This window comes from Anarrhichthys ocellatus, unplaced genomic scaffold (assembly GCF_004355925.1).
Source record: "Anarrhichthys ocellatus isolate YVR2014 unplaced genomic scaffold, GSC_Weel_1.0 scaffold39, whole genome shotgun sequence".
Taxonomy (NCBI): Eukaryota; Metazoa; Chordata; class Actinopteri; order Perciformes; family Anarhichadidae; genus Anarrhichthys; species Anarrhichthys ocellatus.
Genome location: NW_022280069.1, coordinates 570,724 through 587,089, shown reverse-complemented (window position 1 = coordinate 587,089; position 16,366 = coordinate 570,724). Strand labels below are relative to the sequence as shown.

The 16,366-nt window shown below is 40.1% G+C and overlaps 3 protein-coding genes across 4 annotated transcripts; 2 read left to right on the top strand and 1 right to left on the bottom strand.

Moving 5' to 3' along the window:
- Positions 1-820: 820 nt before the first annotated feature.
- On the bottom strand, positions 821-9,424 carry LOC116394294 (transmembrane protein 176B-like). The gene is made up of 8 exons (XM_031867289.1): positions 9,336-9,424; positions 5,476-6,475; positions 4,013-4,200; positions 3,502-3,621; positions 2,688-2,744; positions 2,085-2,303; positions 1,596-1,718; positions 821-1,418 (listed from the first exon to the last, which is right to left on the bottom strand). The coding sequence occupies exons 3-8, from the start codon at positions 4,187-4,189 to the stop codon at positions 1,353-1,355; spliced, it is 762 nt and encodes a 253-aa protein (XP_031723149.1). The 5' UTR covers positions 4,190-4,200; positions 5,476-6,475; positions 9,336-9,424; the 3' UTR covers positions 821-1,352.
- Positions 7,085-13,015, top strand: ubqln4 (ubiquilin 4). Of its 2 annotated transcripts, XM_031867288.1 has the most exons (8): positions 7,085-7,263; positions 8,383-8,534; positions 8,661-8,794; positions 9,376-9,710; positions 10,620-10,735; positions 10,944-11,115; positions 11,365-11,529; positions 12,021-13,015. In XM_031867288.1, exons 1-7 carry the CDS (start codon positions 7,117-7,119, stop codon positions 11,518-11,520), a joined length of 1,212 nt encoding a protein of 403 aa, XP_031723148.1. In that variant the 5' UTR covers positions 7,085-7,116; the 3' UTR covers positions 11,521-11,529; positions 12,021-13,015. The 2 variants fall into 2 exon arrangements, with proteins under 2 accessions (XP_031723148.1, XP_031723147.1); XM_031867287.1 differs by having other exon boundaries at positions 11,365-13,015.
- A 382-nt stretch (positions 13,016-13,397) lies between these two features.
- On the top strand, positions 13,398-16,320 carry lamtor2 (late endosomal/lysosomal adaptor, MAPK and MTOR activator 2). The gene is made up of 4 exons (XM_031867293.1): positions 13,398-13,602; positions 14,353-14,515; positions 14,619-14,708; positions 15,767-16,320. Exons 1-4 carry the CDS (start codon positions 13,535-13,537, stop codon positions 15,821-15,823), a joined length of 378 nt encoding a protein of 125 aa, XP_031723153.1. The 5' UTR covers positions 13,398-13,534; the 3' UTR covers positions 15,824-16,320.
- Positions 16,321-16,366: the final 46 nt, after the last annotated feature.

Below are 16,366 nucleotides of genomic sequence, written 5' to 3'. Positions count from 1 at the left end.
ATGCTGCACTTTAATAAATATAACACAGGTGCTGCTATTGAAGACACTTTCGTCTTTGCTTTTCGTCTGTGTGTTTAATATGATGGTAGATATATATCGAGAAAGCTCTTTCGAAATATTAAGTATGAAGTCATCTTTATAATTAACCCATGCCACAATTCCATCTAGTAATTGACACCCAAAAGGCCCTGAATCATTCTAAGACTTTTAATTAAAACCAACTAATTTGGCATTATTTGGCTCACTGTAGCTGGTTAAGAGTAATTATTTATTTACTCTTATTTATACTGCCATTGAGTGGCGGCTGACTCCTCACTCACTGCTCTTAACTGGCCCCCAGTCGGTAGGGGCCGAAAGTGAAAACACAGCTGAGTGCATCGCTGAACCCCAGCAGACACAGTGGGGGGGAAACAGTTTGCCGTAACTACCAGTACACACACTACTGAGTAGTGTGGTTGCTGCCAGAACACTTTTATCGTTTTGGACTGGAAATGGTAGTAAATGGACTTGTATTTGTAAAGCGCCTTTTAGTCTTCCCACCTGTCGAGTGGCGTCGATGTATCTCTGGGTGCAAAGCAGCAACGGAGAAGTGTGTTACTCAAGGCGCCTGTGGCTCAGAGCTGGAGCGGGTCGTCCTTCAATCGAAGTGAACCCCAACTTGCTCCTGAACTGCTTTTGTGTATGAATGTGAATACGTTTAATCCTGATGGGCAGATGGCTTCCTCAAAGCCCTGCCATCAGTGTGTGAATGGGTGAATTATGACATGTAGTGTAAGTGCTTTGGGTGGATATTCACATCAGTTGGATTGACACCGCTGAGCAGAGTGTAATCATTTTATTTAACTTTCATTTTTCATTACAGAAACAGAATTTCAAAAAGGGGGAATATAATTACCTTTTCAAAATATATAATCTCCTTCAGCCCACACTTTATAATTATCACTTCTATTTCATGGCTTCATATTGTAAAATAGCAAACAAAAACCCCATCAGTCCATCAATGTGTGTGTCCGTCACACACATGTGCATGAACCTCCCTTTCACCTACAAACAAGCTGACTGTAAGGCACATTACTCGACAGGAAATCATAATCAAAGGGAACAGATTTTTAAAACATCAACAGAGCATGAAATGGAAAGCAGCATATACAATTTAGTGCATGTTATTAGAAAAAATACTCTAAAAGTGAAGTGCAAAACATTTGAATTAAGCAACCCTTATAGTAATAGACCCAGAAGTTTGGCAGAGACCGTACATGCTGAAGTTGTGTGAATCACGAATGTTACAGCATGTTATAAATGCACAGGATTATAGTACCTGATAACAGACAGCACAAAGCAGAGAGTGGTATCTAGGCTGTGGGATAACTGGTGACTTCCTCCAGCAGTGGATTGTAGAGTTCTGGGTCACCCATCTTCTATTAAGAGAAAAATAATATCAGTAGAGCCGATAATAGAAATTTGCATAAATACTCAAATTTGTAAGAACAGGAATGTTGCAAAAAAAAAAAAGAAAAGAAAAGAGTGTTTGTGTTCAGTCAAACTTTCCTGGATAAAAAAAACCTGGTTTAAGATGTGATTATGCAAACTCTTACCTCCTTTTCTCCCTTCTCTCTGCTCCTCAGAGCCTTGATCCCCAAGACGGCAGAGCTGATGACGAGGCAGAGCTCCAGGGCCGACAGGACAATCAGCAGAGCATTCACGCTTCTCAAAAGCATCTGGTGGGACACAAGAAAACAGAGTTAACTTCAAAATATTCAAACGCATTTGTTCTTACTTGGCCCAGTTCCTTCAAATGTTTACAGTTTACAATCGCATAAAAAAAGAGAAAAGCTGAAACCCGCTCATGTTTGGCATTTTCATTTGATAAATTACTTCAATAAATAATCATTGGTGATTAGTTGATGGATTAATTACTTCATCACTTGTTCATATTCATTAGTTTATTCTCCCTAAAGCCTGTTATAAACTCATTCTCACACTTGGTAGAAGTGTGTAAATGGTCATTGATGGTAACTTTTATAACAACGTAAAATAATAAAGCCCTCTATTTTCCACTCTGGAAAGACATTATCCACACTTACCAGAGCCAGCTCCTTGCCCTCCAAGCATTCCTCCGTCATGTACTTCTCCACAGGAGATTCAGTCGGAGCTGTAGTGTCTCGATAGCCTGAATTGTAATAGTCATTATATTTGCTACACATCCACCACAGCTTTATGTAGCATATATTGATGCTGTAGAGTACGATGGCTGTAATGGAGAAGGCCACTCCTGCTAGATTCAGGATCACATTGATGAAGACCTGCAATACGAGACACAAAAACACACCAGGCAATTCAAAAAGCCACAGATGATCTCATCCTCCACAGCTGGGTGGCTGGTAATCATTTTGAGAATCATCTGCTACTCGGCTAAAGTGCCATGGAGCAAGACACTGAACCTATATTGTACCCTCTCCGATGAAAATACATACTGTATACATACTGTATGAGGCAATGTGGGTGTGTGTATTCTTAAGGGATATGTGACATCCCATTATCTTTTCCACCTTATTCGGGGCCGGGTCGCCCCGAATAAGGTGGAAAATAACATGCTGTAACTGTAAGGTGGAAATTTGTTGTGAAATAAAATAAGACTACTTGATGACAATGAAATGAAAAAGTACTTTTAAGGATGAACTACTCACCAGACACGGACTGGGGCACTTCTCAGACAAAATGCCAACGATGCCGAACAACATACTCTAGAGAGAGAAAAGACAAAAAGAACGGTAAACATTCACTCCTCCACAAAAAATACTAAAATCCATATGTGTCCTTTCTATCTTTGCCTGAGTGAACAGCATTTTGAGCAGCAAGAGAGAAACTAGACGAACAAGGACAGTCTGGTAAGTTCAGAAAATGGCATCACTTTACTGTATTGTAGCCTGTAAAACCAGGAAAAGACAACATTTATGCCATATTACGATATCTATTCTCATATCACGACATCCATATAATATTTATATGTTGCCCAGCCCTACTTGGGTTCAGGCAGAATTCTGTAAAATAGTCAAAACATAGTACAATTCAAATATGCTTGGTTTGAATCTGATACCGATCCTTAGGATTGGCTCCGGGAATCTCTGGTGATCTCCCTACGTGCACTTTTTTATGTACATTTTACTTATTGTCAACTTTTGCCCATACGCTGGTCAATATAATGCAGACTGCAGCCACATTTACACCCTCTTGATTACTACACTGTGCATACTGTTATGCACCAAAACAAAATCCTTGTATGTTTAAACCTACTTAGCATAACATTGTTTCTGATTCTGATCTGGAAAAGCTCTTCAGTGGATCTCCTTGGTATCAACTGAACAACCCAATTAAAGTTGTCTATGTCACCACTATAACTTTGGGAGAGACTTGGGAGTACAGATGAACATTTTTTTAAGGAAAACTCTGTAGAAATTTTGTTTGGACACAAACGACCAAGTACAACATTATGTTGCTTACCAATCCTCCGATCCAGAAAGGAAACCCGGTTAAATCCATCTGCTGCCAAGAGCCACCGCGACTGCAAACAAGGATCACTCCAAGGCCGATGTTGAGCAACCCAACCATAATGTGCAGAGCCTGCGGAGGAGGAAACGCAGCATGAACGACCAACACCTGTACAGTACGAATGCAGTTACCAGGTGACACTGTTTTGGTTCATTGGAGAGCAACCGTGAGGTGCAGAACAGACTGTTACTGTTATTGGACCACCTTCTCTCATAGTTTCATGGTGTTGTTTTCTAAATGCAGGTATATAAACAGAACCTCACCGACAAAAACTCTTAAAAATGTGATCACGACAAAAACGTGCAGCTTTTGAATTATTTCACCAAAACAAATTGTTTACTTAAAGTTGAAATCAGAATTGAGTGGGGAAAGAAAAAGTAGTACATTTAAAAAAAAGCAATGTAGCAAACAAAAAGAAGAAGTCCACAGAGCAACTTAAGACATAGCTAAGGTCGTAACTCACCCCCAGTAGTGACTGGGAATGTCTCTGGACCCTCCTCAGGTTCTGAGACAGAGAGCAGCACACAGGGCTGTAGCAAAGGCCTTTGAGGATTTGGCACAGTGGAGGAAGAACACTTTGTGGGTCAGAGCTCATAGTGAACACAGTGACCCCCTCAGCCTTGGTCATGACCACAGACATCCCGCCGGCTTCTGTAGAACGAAAGAGACAAGAAAGTATAGACACTGAATTTGCTGTATCAGGTCATGGTTGATTATGCAGATTCCTTAACATTTAAACTAAATATTTGCTGAATCTTGTGGTTAAAGTATGTGTGCTGGTGTGTCCTCTATTCCCTTAGACCCACTGTTTCCACGGCCGCATTGGTCAGGAATCTGGGAGTGATTTTCTGGTAAGCTCCCTGCCAAATTTCCAAATCCTTAACTGTTGCAACTGGGGCTATTAAACTATATATATATATATATATATATATATATATATATATAAAAAACACCTTTTCCACTATAGTGCATTAAACAGTAAATTATAAATGATGTGACTACTATAGTAACATATTGTATAAAATAAGTCCTCATGTAACTTACAAAAACGGAATTTGTGTTGATAGATTAGGGGTGGATGTACGAATTTATACAAAAAAGTACTATAATTAATGAATTACTAAATGTTATAGTAATTTAATGGGCTTTTGTAGTGCAATCTGATGAGTAGCCTTTGTTCTAATCCACGATCTCTTCCAGCAGCATCACACTTTATGCTTTGCAGACTTATATTAAGAGGTGTGTCTGTTATTGAAGGTAATGGACCAGTGGTAGGCCTATAATGTCTAATAACCTCATCGGAAGCTGTGAGAAGTCTGAAGAGATGTAACCCATCAAGGTTATCTCAGACTAGGCTAAAGATTTAGAGACTGTAACAAAAAAACTTTGTCATAAACTGGGGGACATGGCATTCCAGACAGGATGGATCTCATGAAATATGCCATCAAGATGCATTTTAGGAAATTGCACGATTCAGCATTTTTAGAGCTTGACCCTTACTAAGAACTGGAAAATCAGGATTTAACAAGCTCTACTGTTTAAATTGTGACTATTATTTTTAACATGTACTGTAGTAATATAGCTTCCAGCCTCCATTAGCGGCACTGAGCCCTGAAGACGTTACGTGCCATGTTGGATTTTGCCCGAGTTCCATCGATAAACACAAATGTCCTGTACTCCATTTCATTAAGTCGTCATTTGTATTGCTTAATACCCGCCTGACATACACGTTTTCTCCGCTGATACGTTGCCAAGAAGTTGAGTTCGAACTTGAAATATTCACCCATTAACACGTTTGATGACTCCTGAATGTTTTAATTGTATGGATTCACTTACGTAGCAGTACAGGGCCATAATAAGGACTGGCTAAAATTGAATTCTGTTCCTTTACAAACTGAATCAAACATGACAAAAAAGACCTGTTACCTGTTTATGTCTGTTAGCGTGGAAGAAAAACCTAAAACTATTGCACTCCACCTGACAAAGTGTGGCTGAAAGTACGGTTGTTACGCAGTTATTGTTTGGAAGAAGGAAGGAGAGGAAGGAGAGGAAGGAGCTTAGACAGATGCGGCAGAGAGCCAACCTGTTACCAGAAGTACCTCCCTCTAGGAACTGTAAACAAGCTTAACCCTTTAAGGGCCGGAGCCAGAAGTTTAGTATTCCAAAAGCCCAACACAACCCTGCCCTATTGTTTTTATTATTTGTTCATTTAACTGTTCAGCTATATATTTTGTTGATAATTTTCTCTAAATGCAGTTTCCAAGAGTTTCTGGTACTGCCAGAAAAATAATCCAAGTGGAGAAATCCCTTTTATTTGAATTAATTGGTTTATATTATCTGGCTAAAAACAGTAAAATTTGAAGATTTTGTATCAAACATCTGGAATCTTTTTTTTTTTTTTTTTTTTAAACGGATATCTGTAGGTCTACTAATGTGACATGACACATTTTAAGTGTCATTCTGGACATAAGTGGTGTCTGAAGTTAAATACACAATCAAATAAATACATGAATATTTACAGTTGAAGTTAAAATCTGTAGAATAACAATCAGAAGTCCATTTTACACAGAATTTGTGAGACACATCTTGATATTTGATTGTTATGCAAATCTGATAAAGATTGATTGACAATACTATTCCATTTGTACAATAAAACATAAACAAATATTGTGCTTTTTTAAAGAACAGGGATAATGATATACACTCAAAGTAGTTTACAGTTACAGCATGATAACTTGTATTTACAAGTACCTCTTGAAGGCAACATTATTATAAGATAAACACAAAGGCACATGAACATCTCATAATTGAAGAAGTCATAACACAAAACCATTATTATGTTTTGTTTGTTTGACTTTTATAGGACTTTAACTCATGACATCATAAAATAGAGCTTCTTCAGCAGGGGAAGTTTGTAGAGAATGCTCTGAAAAGAGAAGCACACAAACACGTAGTCACACACAATGAAGCTTACACTAATGCGGTTACATTAAGATTTTAGAAATATTGCAGTCTTTGTTGGAGAAAGACCACAAACATTATATTCAACATATGTCCCAGTACACTGATGGGTCCAACGATCACAGGGAACACAGGGTGTGATTATACCAGCTTTGCAAGTTTATGTTCAAAGAAGAACATCAGTGGGTCGGACATACCAGACTTAATACACACTGCACTTAGTAAACACCCTTCAGGATTTTGTAAACACTGTCGAGTAGAGGAATTAGTGGAGAATGTAACTTTACACTTCAAAAAGTCTACTAGAGAACGAGAAACATCAAGAGGGAAATCATAAACCTGGTAGTGGAAGAACTGAATTGAAACTGGGCTGATCAACAATAATTAGTTTTGTGAAATATTGTTTTTTTATGTTCTGTTCTTGTTTGTTTTATTTGTTGTGTGCTTGTTTTGTATAGGGTTATATACGGCTCAAGTCCACACTCCAAACAGTAGTCGGCGGTAATTCACCTCAACGCTGGTTTGCCACACTGCCATAAAACCGAAAAGGAAGAAGAAGACTATACCGGAAGTGACGCAGAAGAAGAGAGAGAAACATCAGTAAAGATGGCGGAGAAAAGCAGCACGGACCGTACGGAGGATGACAACATGGATAATAGTGTTGCTCCCGGAGCATCTATGATGGTGGTCACCGTCAAAACCCCCAATGGAAAAGAGGAAATCTCCATTTCAGAGGATTCATCTGTCTCACAGGTGCGTTAATTCGCCGTTTTCATCGGATACCACGCTGCCATCACGTAAACGTTTCCTCACAAACATTTGGGGAAAGGTCAAAACGTTACTTTTTTTAACTGTTAACCAGCAGCCGGTTACATCTTGAGAGGTATATTCGTGATCTCACAGATGTCTACTGTGAAATCAACCTTTTAAGTCACGTTTAGATCCGACACGTTATTAAGACGGCAGACATTTCTGTGGCTACGACAGTAACCGGAAAGGTAGCGTCATGCTACAAGAGCTAACGTTAACCTTCTTATATACAACCGAATAACACCATTAAACAAGTCGGATTGCCGTTACTGACAATGGTCATCCACTCTTTGACACTGTGTGTGACTGTTAACGGAGTATTTTCCAGTTCTGTGCTGTTAACCTGTCAAACCAATGTTTGTCTCCTTGTCAATCAGACTCGTGCTACCACAACAAAATGCACTATAGTTAGTCAGACAGCAGTGTGATTCACAACAACAATCAAGTGACACATTTATCACATCACAAGGATTTTGTTTATCAGAACTATACTAGGATTGAGTCCTCTGTCCACTGCAAACTGTCGAATCATAATTGTTGTAATCCTCTCCTCCATGACAGTTTTACATCAATCACTGTCCCCAGATATTCATATTCACCATCAAGTAGCTCTTTGCTGGTGTGTCTGTCTTCTTGCTCTGAAATAAAAATGTATTTCCTGAGTTTTCTTGGTATTTAGCTGAAGAAAACGGGACATTTCGTGGTTTAAACTGGCCTGACTTCCATCAACAAACAATCCTCTCATTCATGATGCGTTTTTGCATCATCAGCGATCAAATCAGCAATCACCGTGTCATCAACAAATTGAACCACCAGAGGAGTTGGCTCTATATTTGTTTGTACTGTTTAAGGAATGAATACAACTGTCTGGCCTTAGTTCCTTCGTGCTCATTGTAGATGGAGTCTACTAAAGACAAGAGACTGACTACATTTTCAGAACTAGATTCTGACACCTCTTCAGAAGAGGTCCACGAGATCACAAGTAAATGCCGGACCTAGTTGATATTTTACTTTACTTTTCCCTGTTAGTAATCGTCCAATGCTCTTGTCTCATTTGTCCAGTTTAAACAGGAGGTGTCCAAAAAGTTTGAGGCCCAGCAGGACCAGCTGGTGTTGATATTTGCTGGAAAGATTCTGAAGGACGGTGATACGTTAAAACAGCACGGTATCAAAGACGGCTTGACCGTTCATCTCGTCATCAAGACTGCCCCAAAGTAAGCACCGGTACAATGCGTGTGTGGTAGGGAAATGGTGTAAATCATTATCGTTAGACTATGTAAATCCCCATCTATGAGTTAGCTGGTAAGCGTTTAATTTGACGGTTGTCTTTCTCTCTGAAGATCGACAGGTGACGGTACATCTCAGACAAGTTCCCGTTCTGCATCATCTCAAAGTAGCAGCAGCAACGCCAGCGCAGCAGACAGAGCCGGAAGTGGCACGAGTACGACGCCAACACAACCTGCTAATGCAATGGGTTAGAATTTTATACATGTTTACAATGACTTGCTTGCTTTTTGCACTGCAGCGCGTTTAATCCTTGTGACAGATATGCCCTCGTAATTAGGGTTGTACCACAAATCCACATCGTGAAAAGAATCTGAGTCCATATGCCTCTTTGTCTTTTCGTTCTCCTTGTTTCCCCTACTTTCCTGTAAGTTATTGTCACGGCATGAATAGAAACCATTTAGGCTCTATAGAGAATTTGTCTTCAGAACAATCAGACACTGTACACATTATAAGCCAGTCACGAAACATGAATGACTTAAAACGCCACATACACTCAGCCATATGCGTATGCAGTGTTCAGTATCTGTCGACCATGAAAGTTTGATAAGGGAAATTATGCTTATTATTTGTATGACTGAACATGAATGCAGCATTCTTGAAGATTTGAAATCAATCCACATTTTCAACTGCATTTCCACACAGACGTTTGACAAGATACCATAAATGTAGCACTTTAAAAACATATTTGGGTGACATACATACATTTTCCTGTCAACGTGTCCACTTACCTGCCACCTTATCTCCGGCTTTGCTCCTCCTCTTCCTCAGGTGGACTCGGTGACCTTTCCGGCTTGTTGGGTCTGGGCGGTCTGGGCGGTCTGGGAGGTCTGGGAGGTCTGGGCAGTATGGGAGGTCTGGGCGGTATGGGTAATATGGGCATGCGCTCATCCAGCTTCATGGAGATGCAGCAGCAGGTGCAGAGTCAGCTGATGTCCAACCCAGAAATGCTGTCGCAGGTGATGGGCAACCCGATGGTGCAGAACATGATGTCCAACCCAGAACTGATGAGACAGATGCTCGCAGGCAACCCTCAGATGCAGCAGCTCATGGGACGGAACCCGGACATCTCCAGCATGTTCAGCAACCCTGAGCTCATGAGACAGGTCAGTGCTAGTGATAGTTCTCTGAAACACTAAGTCATCCTCAAAGAGCCAGATGAACAGGTGTTCCCCAAACTGGCTTTTACTCTTTTTCTCTCACAGCCGTAAACTTGCCGAATTTTGGTTAATTCAACACTTTGAATGAAAACAGTGGCACCGGAGTTTTTAATATTTGGGTGGTCCGCACAAATCAGACACACCTGCTGTTGATGTAGGTTTGACCGTGACCACATATTTGTGATGCAAACTGTTTTTGGTTGCTGTTACTTGAAGTGAGCTTTAGTACCGTCACCTTTTCTACCCAGTTTGAGTCTGAGGCTATGTTCTTTACATCGGTTATTTATTTTGCTTACCGTCACACACTCCTGCAGTTGTCTATTTTCACAGAGGATACAGAAATATTAGTATCCTCTGTTCTTCTCCTGCCGTGCTTTCAACCTCTGTTTCCCAGACCATTTGCTTGCACATGTTGATGCAATTTTAAAATGATGTTGTTTTAGTGTAATTGGGTGACCTATTGTTTTTTATCTATTTTCTGCAAGAAATACGACCCCAGGTACAACTTAATCAGTTAAAATGTGCTGGAATAACGATGGAACTCAACAGTCTAGTGAGACGTTCTTCTTCCTCGGCTCTCACTGCTTGTTTTTGTCACTTCCATCCTCTCGTCCCTTGACGGACCATACAGTAGGCAAGGGATCTAGCAATGATGCAACAGGTGACGCTTTACCAGGACTAGGTGCTTAGTAACCCTGAGAGCATCCTCAGGGTTTAAAACGCTCTGTGGAGAATGTATGCGGACATCGCGATTTGTTATTTTGTGTACACAAGATAAAATATCATCTGTCGGGTCTTTGGAGACCCGGTTGGGTGGGTTTGGAGTTGACTTGTGTCGTGTTTGTCATTGAACAGATGCAGAGTCCCGAAACAATGTCTATGATGACCAACCCCAGGGCCATGCAGGCTCTCATGCAGATCCAACAGGGCCTGCAGACCTTACAGACAGAAGCCCCGGGATTCATGTCCAGGTACCGGCTATTGGCTCTAAAAAGAATACTTAAACCTTGTATAATTGTCTTAATTTGGTGGTCAACTCAGAATTAATGGAAAGAAACATAATAGCTGTACCCTTTGGTTGTAGTTGGTAAGTATTGGTAGTGTCACAGTATATTTAGGTGAAATTCAATGGAATCGTTACATTTTCTTGGATTGTTGACATTTCCTTCCCCTCTCTAGATTGTCTCCTGGAGGTCTCCCGGTTCCTCCAGCCTCAGGGGTCAGCATCCCCCCAGAGAACCCTCAGCCCTCTACTATGGCAACAGGATCCAGCCCCTCCTCAGCCACCAGTCCCTCTGACCAACAGCTCCTCCAGCAGATGTTACAGATGTTCGCAGGCGGAAGGCAACCAGTATGTGTCATCTAATTTGTCCTGTTTTCCATAATCAGAGCATCAATTTTTTCACAGATTCTAACTCGTTGTTAGCTAGACGTATGTTAAGTTCCACCAGTTTTGATTCTCCTTTCTCTTGTCAACCTTTAAAAACTTGTTAGGATTGTTGGTGTTTTTCATTGAGACCAATAGATAATCCTGCCACTAAATTTGAATATGAATGTTAATATGATTTAACATGAAGAATGATCGTGACCTTGTGCATAGTCTCCTCCCTCGCAGCTTCAGACCCCCGAGGTCCGTTTCCAGCAGCAGCTCGACCAGCTCAACACCATGGGCTTCATCGACCGCCAAGCCAACCTGCAGGCGCTCATCGCTACGGGAGGGGACGTCAACGCCGCCATCGAGAGACTCCTGGCCTAACTCGCTCAGGTCGGAAGACTGGTAGAGTTGTGGACTGGAATGGAAAGTTTTAAAGTTAACACGTGACACGCAGTCCCTACATCAAATGCAAGTGTGACCTGACACCCAGATATCACTTATTATCTAGCCGATCTGTAACTCATAGGAAGTATAAACGGGGGAGGTTGACGAGGGTCGTTGTTTCATGACGCCACGACTATCACTGCCAACGACCAATAAGATCCAGTGCAGCCGGAGATGATTACTGACATAACAAGTACTCATTCACTGGATGTCTGCACGGGGTTACCAAGGAATTTACTTTTAATTGTTACTTAGATTGACATTATTTAATTTTAACTAATTGTATTTATGTCGTTGGCTAAAGAGTTTTTAATTTGGTTGTTGTTGGATGATGGTCTTCTGTGCTCTCAGCTTATTTTGTTTTTTCATCCTCTTGCTTGGTATTTATCTAAGTTATCTATTCAAAGTTTCTTTTTTTGTTTTGTTTACCCTGACAGGTGCTTGGCAGTGCTGCCTCAATGTTTTAGGATTGGATTCGGATTCCAGGACCAAATGTGTGTAGTGTGTGTGTGTGTGTGTGTGTGTGTGTGTGTGTGTGTGTGGCGAGGGTTGGACAAAGGAAAAACTGGCAGAGATTTTCCTCAGGTACATTTGTCAGGTTTTTCATTTGCAGAATTCACCAAAACAGTTTCCATCTGATTGTTTTAATCTATAAATTATTCTACAATGGATCACAGTATCGCCTTAAAAATAACATCCGTACATCTTAGTAAAGACCGTGTCATTGGAATTTACTTTCTTGACAAACAGATTTGGTTCAAGTTGGTTTCCTGTCGATTAACAGTGTAAAAGTAAATAAACTTCCAAACATCCATTTTGATTTTTTTGTCCTGAAGTATAAAATGGTGTCTCTATAAAGTGTCAATGCCCTAATGATACTGTGATTAATTGTGGTTATGGATTACTCAATAGAAATTTTTGAAAGCCATTGTTGCCATCTTGGGTTCTGCAATATATTGCAAAATAATCTGTGAAATCTATTGTTGCATGTCTCCCTCTATGGACAAAGTAGCCAAAAAACATTTTTTTCAGTCCAATAAATGATTTGCAATTTGTCTTGTCTGATTTAAATGTGTGAATGATTTACTTTGACCTCGCAGTTTGACTGCTGTGGTATGTTGGATTTAAACTTTGATTTAAATGTCACTTTGTCCTAGCAGTGTGTTTCTGCCTGCATCCTGTAACCACCTGTTTGCCGTGTCCAGTGATATCTGAAAGGTTTCACAAGTAGGCCTATATATCTCTTCCTTAGAAATACAAATACATTTATATAATGTAATAGTCACTAATGGTAATCTGTGCAGAGGAAGAATTGAATTAAGTAAATGTAGCTGACCATAAATACTATTCCACTAACCAAAACAGTCTGTATTGTGCCTTTTATCAAATATAACAACGCAGTTGTTTTAATTATTAAAAGTGAAATTACCTATTTGTTGTTATTGCTCCTTTTTTGTTTTTTTATCTTAAATATTTGAATGTGCTCTGAAAAGTTGGATGGTTTTATACTCCAAATATTAACATGGAACTCTAATAGTTTTATGAATGTCGCACATAAAATATTAAACTTAAAACTAGACTAGTAGCGAGAGCTACAAAAAGCAATACAGTAAAAGTGAAGTGCGCACCTGAAATATTACGGTCTGTGGTGAGTATACGGGTATAAACAGTAAATAGTGTACATACACATAATATAATAAGTCTCCACAAATGTAAATACTCAAGTAAACTAATACACTCTTGACTAAATACTTTCCACATTTAGCAAACGTTAAACAGTACATACGTCAGTAAATAGTTTCGATGCCTAAAATTCCCACAATGCGTTGCGAACGCAACCGGAAAGGGAAGAAAACGTCAGCTGACTCGACTTGGTGTTTTGTTGAGTAGTTCTTGACAGTTTAAAGGCCTTTCGTTAGTGATTAAATAACACGTGCGTTAGTAAGTAGCTATGTTACGACCAAAGGCGTTAACGCAGGTTCTCAGCCAAGCGAACACAAACGGAGTTCAAAGCACACTGTGAGTACAGCTAGCTAGCTAGCGCTATGCTAGCGAGATGCTACACGGCGCAGGAGTAATGTGGTTTTTGACCATTGTTCGATTTGTTGTTGTTTTTGACGCACCAGGAAACTCAAAAAGTCTGCAAACGTTCAATAATATCTTGACGAACAATAATAATCCCGCGATAACAAGTAAATTAGACAAATAGCTGGTAAAAATCCCCAACTTTATATTTTACTGCGAGATCTCAGTGCGTTTCAGCACTACTGAAAGTAGATCTGTCTAGATTCACTCATTTGCATATATTTTAATTCAATTTGTTAATTTAATCTATTCCTGCATTTCTACAGATGCTTTCATTTGTACTTATTTTCTTGTATAGCGTTAAGTGTGGTCTTATTGTCAGTTTAAATTAAAATAGGTTTTACGTCTGGTTTAATTAAACTTAGATAAAGGGCAACATACTTCATAACAACGTTACATAGTGCAGACAGTTTCAGGAGCTTGGAATAGTACAAATAGCTTGCAAAAACTGCATGTCGATGACGTGAGTCCCGAGTGGCGTGCATACAATCTGTGACCATCAGGGAGACGGTATACGGAATTGTAGTTGTGTTTATATAATGTTTGCTGTAGGGCACATGATGGATTTATGAAAGGACTAATACATATCTATGAGTAGAATCCATACAATGACCGTCTATAGTGAAATCATTTGACATGTTCATCGGCTGGATACTGAAACATGCAACTTTACATTTCCACCAGCCTACTGAATAATGAAGGTTCACTTCTGGCTTACTCCGGGTACGGGGACACTGACGCACGAGTGACAGCCGCTATCGCGAGCAACATCTGGGCGGCCTACGACAAGAACGGCCACCAGGCCTTTAACGAAGACAAACTCAAGTTCATACTCATGGATTGTATGGTAAGTAGTGCATTTCCTCCGAAAAAACACTTGCGGTTGTTCTCAGGTATGTGATCAGTGTGAACTGGGGCACTTTGTCACTTTGTTTTTTCTCTCTTCTCAGGAGGGAAGAGTGGCCATCACTCGTGTAGCCAACCTACTACTGTGTATGTACGCCAAAGAGACGGTGGGCTTTGGAATGCTGAAAGCCAAGGTGAGAGTTCTTTAGCAGTCGGTGCTGAAGTCAGTCATTGGTTTCTCGTACAACCATTCGCTGCCATGGTTTTTCATGCATTCGTCGTGGTTTGCTGTACTTGTCAAGCTCATTTGTATATTGAGGGTTAAAGCACACACTTGTAATGGGGTCTTTGAGGGTCCCCAACCTCCACCATGTCAAAGTGAATTTATTTGACATTTATTGGCATTTTGTAGGTGGCAAAAGAGAAAGTCTCAACACTGGAATGGTTCTGAATTCACCATCATTTAGTCATCAAAGTTGGCAACGCACTGTTACAGCTCACTAACGGGACGTAGTGCGACATTAAGAGCAACATCCTGGATATAATCATGAACGTTATGTATTAACAATGTACTCTTAGTCAGCCCACCATGACTGATCCCATCCGTTAACCTGTTTATATTTTTATGATCCATACTCGGGGTTCCTACGTGTCCTGGAAAACAGCTGAGAGAGGATTTAATTGAAGTTATAGTCATAGACTGCACTTCTTTTAAATCTAGAAACGAGTAGGAACCCTGTTACTGTTAACCTGATTTGGGCATTGTATATATTTTGGATTTGCACCTTATTTGCCTTATGTTATTGTTATCGTAGAATTTTATGCTTTGCACTCCTTGTATTTGCAGATATTTTCCATGGGATTAATCAAGTTTTATTTAATATTATCTTACGATGACAAATTGTTGTGCATATAGATTTGTTTCAGTTTGAAATACTTTATATGAGAGGAAGAGGAAACGACAAGATGCAGCCGCACAAGTCATACAAAGACAAATTGGCAGGTGCATATTGATGTTTGCGATTCTCAAAATTCCAACAAGTCTGAATACAGCCGTTGTTATGGCAACAGCCATGGCCGGAGGCGATATGTTTTTGAGTTGTGTGTCCGTCCCCTTTTTGGCGAACGCCACCAAATTTGGCACAAACGTGCACTTGGACTCGAGGATGAACAGATTAGAATTTATTGGTGTTAAAAGGTCGCTGTGGTGGTAATTCTAGTTAACATTGTTCGGTGTCTGTTGTGTTGATAGGCAGAGGCCCTGGTGCAGTACCTGGAGGAGCCATTAACCCAAGTGGCAGCGTCATAGTGGAGAAGTGACTGATGCTCAGCCTGATGAATCTGTCTGCCTGGAAACAAAGCATCATATGATTCAGGTCATTGGACTACTGTAACATTCTGTACATGCATTAATATATGAGTGAGGGGGGGGCAGTGTAACTATAATCATGGTATTGAAACTAATAACTTGTCTTGGTTTTTAACACGTTGTCTTCTCTTGTGACGCTCGTGTTCATCAAGTGGTCTGTTAAGAAAGTCCACGTAATTTGTCAATGAGAAGTCTGAGTGTGCAGCTGCTGAGATGTTTCCATTATTCAACTCTTCCCGCGGTTGATTCATTCATTTGCAGTTTTAGTTCAGCCTCGCTGATCCCAGTGAAGCAGAAAATGTAACATTTTGAATCCTGTCAGAGGAGTAAAATGTTTTGTGGAAAATGTTCGTAAGAATGTCTGACTGATAAAATGCAGTGAAGATTATTTGCTTCATTTTGTTTCAAAGCTGTCAAATAAACAATTTTTGCATTAATATTCACTTATTTGTTTTGTGTTTGTGCTCTGAACTGAGTGCTTGG

What these genes read in the sequence shown, in the direction of transcription:
- LOC116394294 (XM_031867289.1), bottom strand. Translation starts at nt 4,189, where the DNA reads ATGTCTGTGGTCATGACCAAGGCTGAGGGGGTCACTGTGTTCACTATG. An exon ending in CTTTCTGGATCGGAGGATTG is followed by an intron (nt 2,745 to 3,501) that starts GTAAGCAACATA and finishes TTCTCTCTCTAG; the next exon opens with AGTATGTTGTTCGGCATCGT. An exon ending in GAGAGAAGGGAGAAAAGGAG is followed by an intron (nt 1,419 to 1,595) that starts GTAAGAGTTTGC and finishes TTCTCTTAATAG; the next exon opens with AAGATGGGTGACCCAGAACT.
- ubqln4 (XM_031867288.1), top strand. Translation starts at nt 7,117, where the DNA reads ATGGCGGAGAAAAGCAGCACGGACCGTACGGAGGATGACAACATGGAT. An exon ending in GCCCCGGGATTCATGTCCAG is followed by an intron (nt 10,736 to 10,943) that starts GTACCGGCTATT and finishes TCCCCTCTCTAG; the next exon opens with ATTGTCTCCTGGAGGTCTCC. An exon ending in TCGCAGGCGGAAGGCAACCA is followed by an intron (nt 11,116 to 11,364) that starts GTATGTGTCATC and finishes CCTTGTGCATAG; the next exon opens with TCTCCTCCCTCGCAGCTTCA.
- lamtor2 (XM_031867293.1), top strand. Translation starts at nt 13,535, where the DNA reads ATGTTACGACCAAAGGCGTTAACGCAGGTTCTCAGCCAAGCGAACACA. An exon ending in AACGGAGTTCAAAGCACACT is followed by an intron (nt 13,603 to 14,352) that starts GTGAGTACAGCT and finishes CATTTCCACCAG; the next exon opens with CCTACTGAATAATGAAGGTT. An exon ending in TTGGAATGCTGAAAGCCAAG is followed by an intron (nt 14,709 to 15,766) that starts GTGAGAGTTCTT and finishes TTGTGTTGATAG; the next exon opens with GCAGAGGCCCTGGTGCAGTA.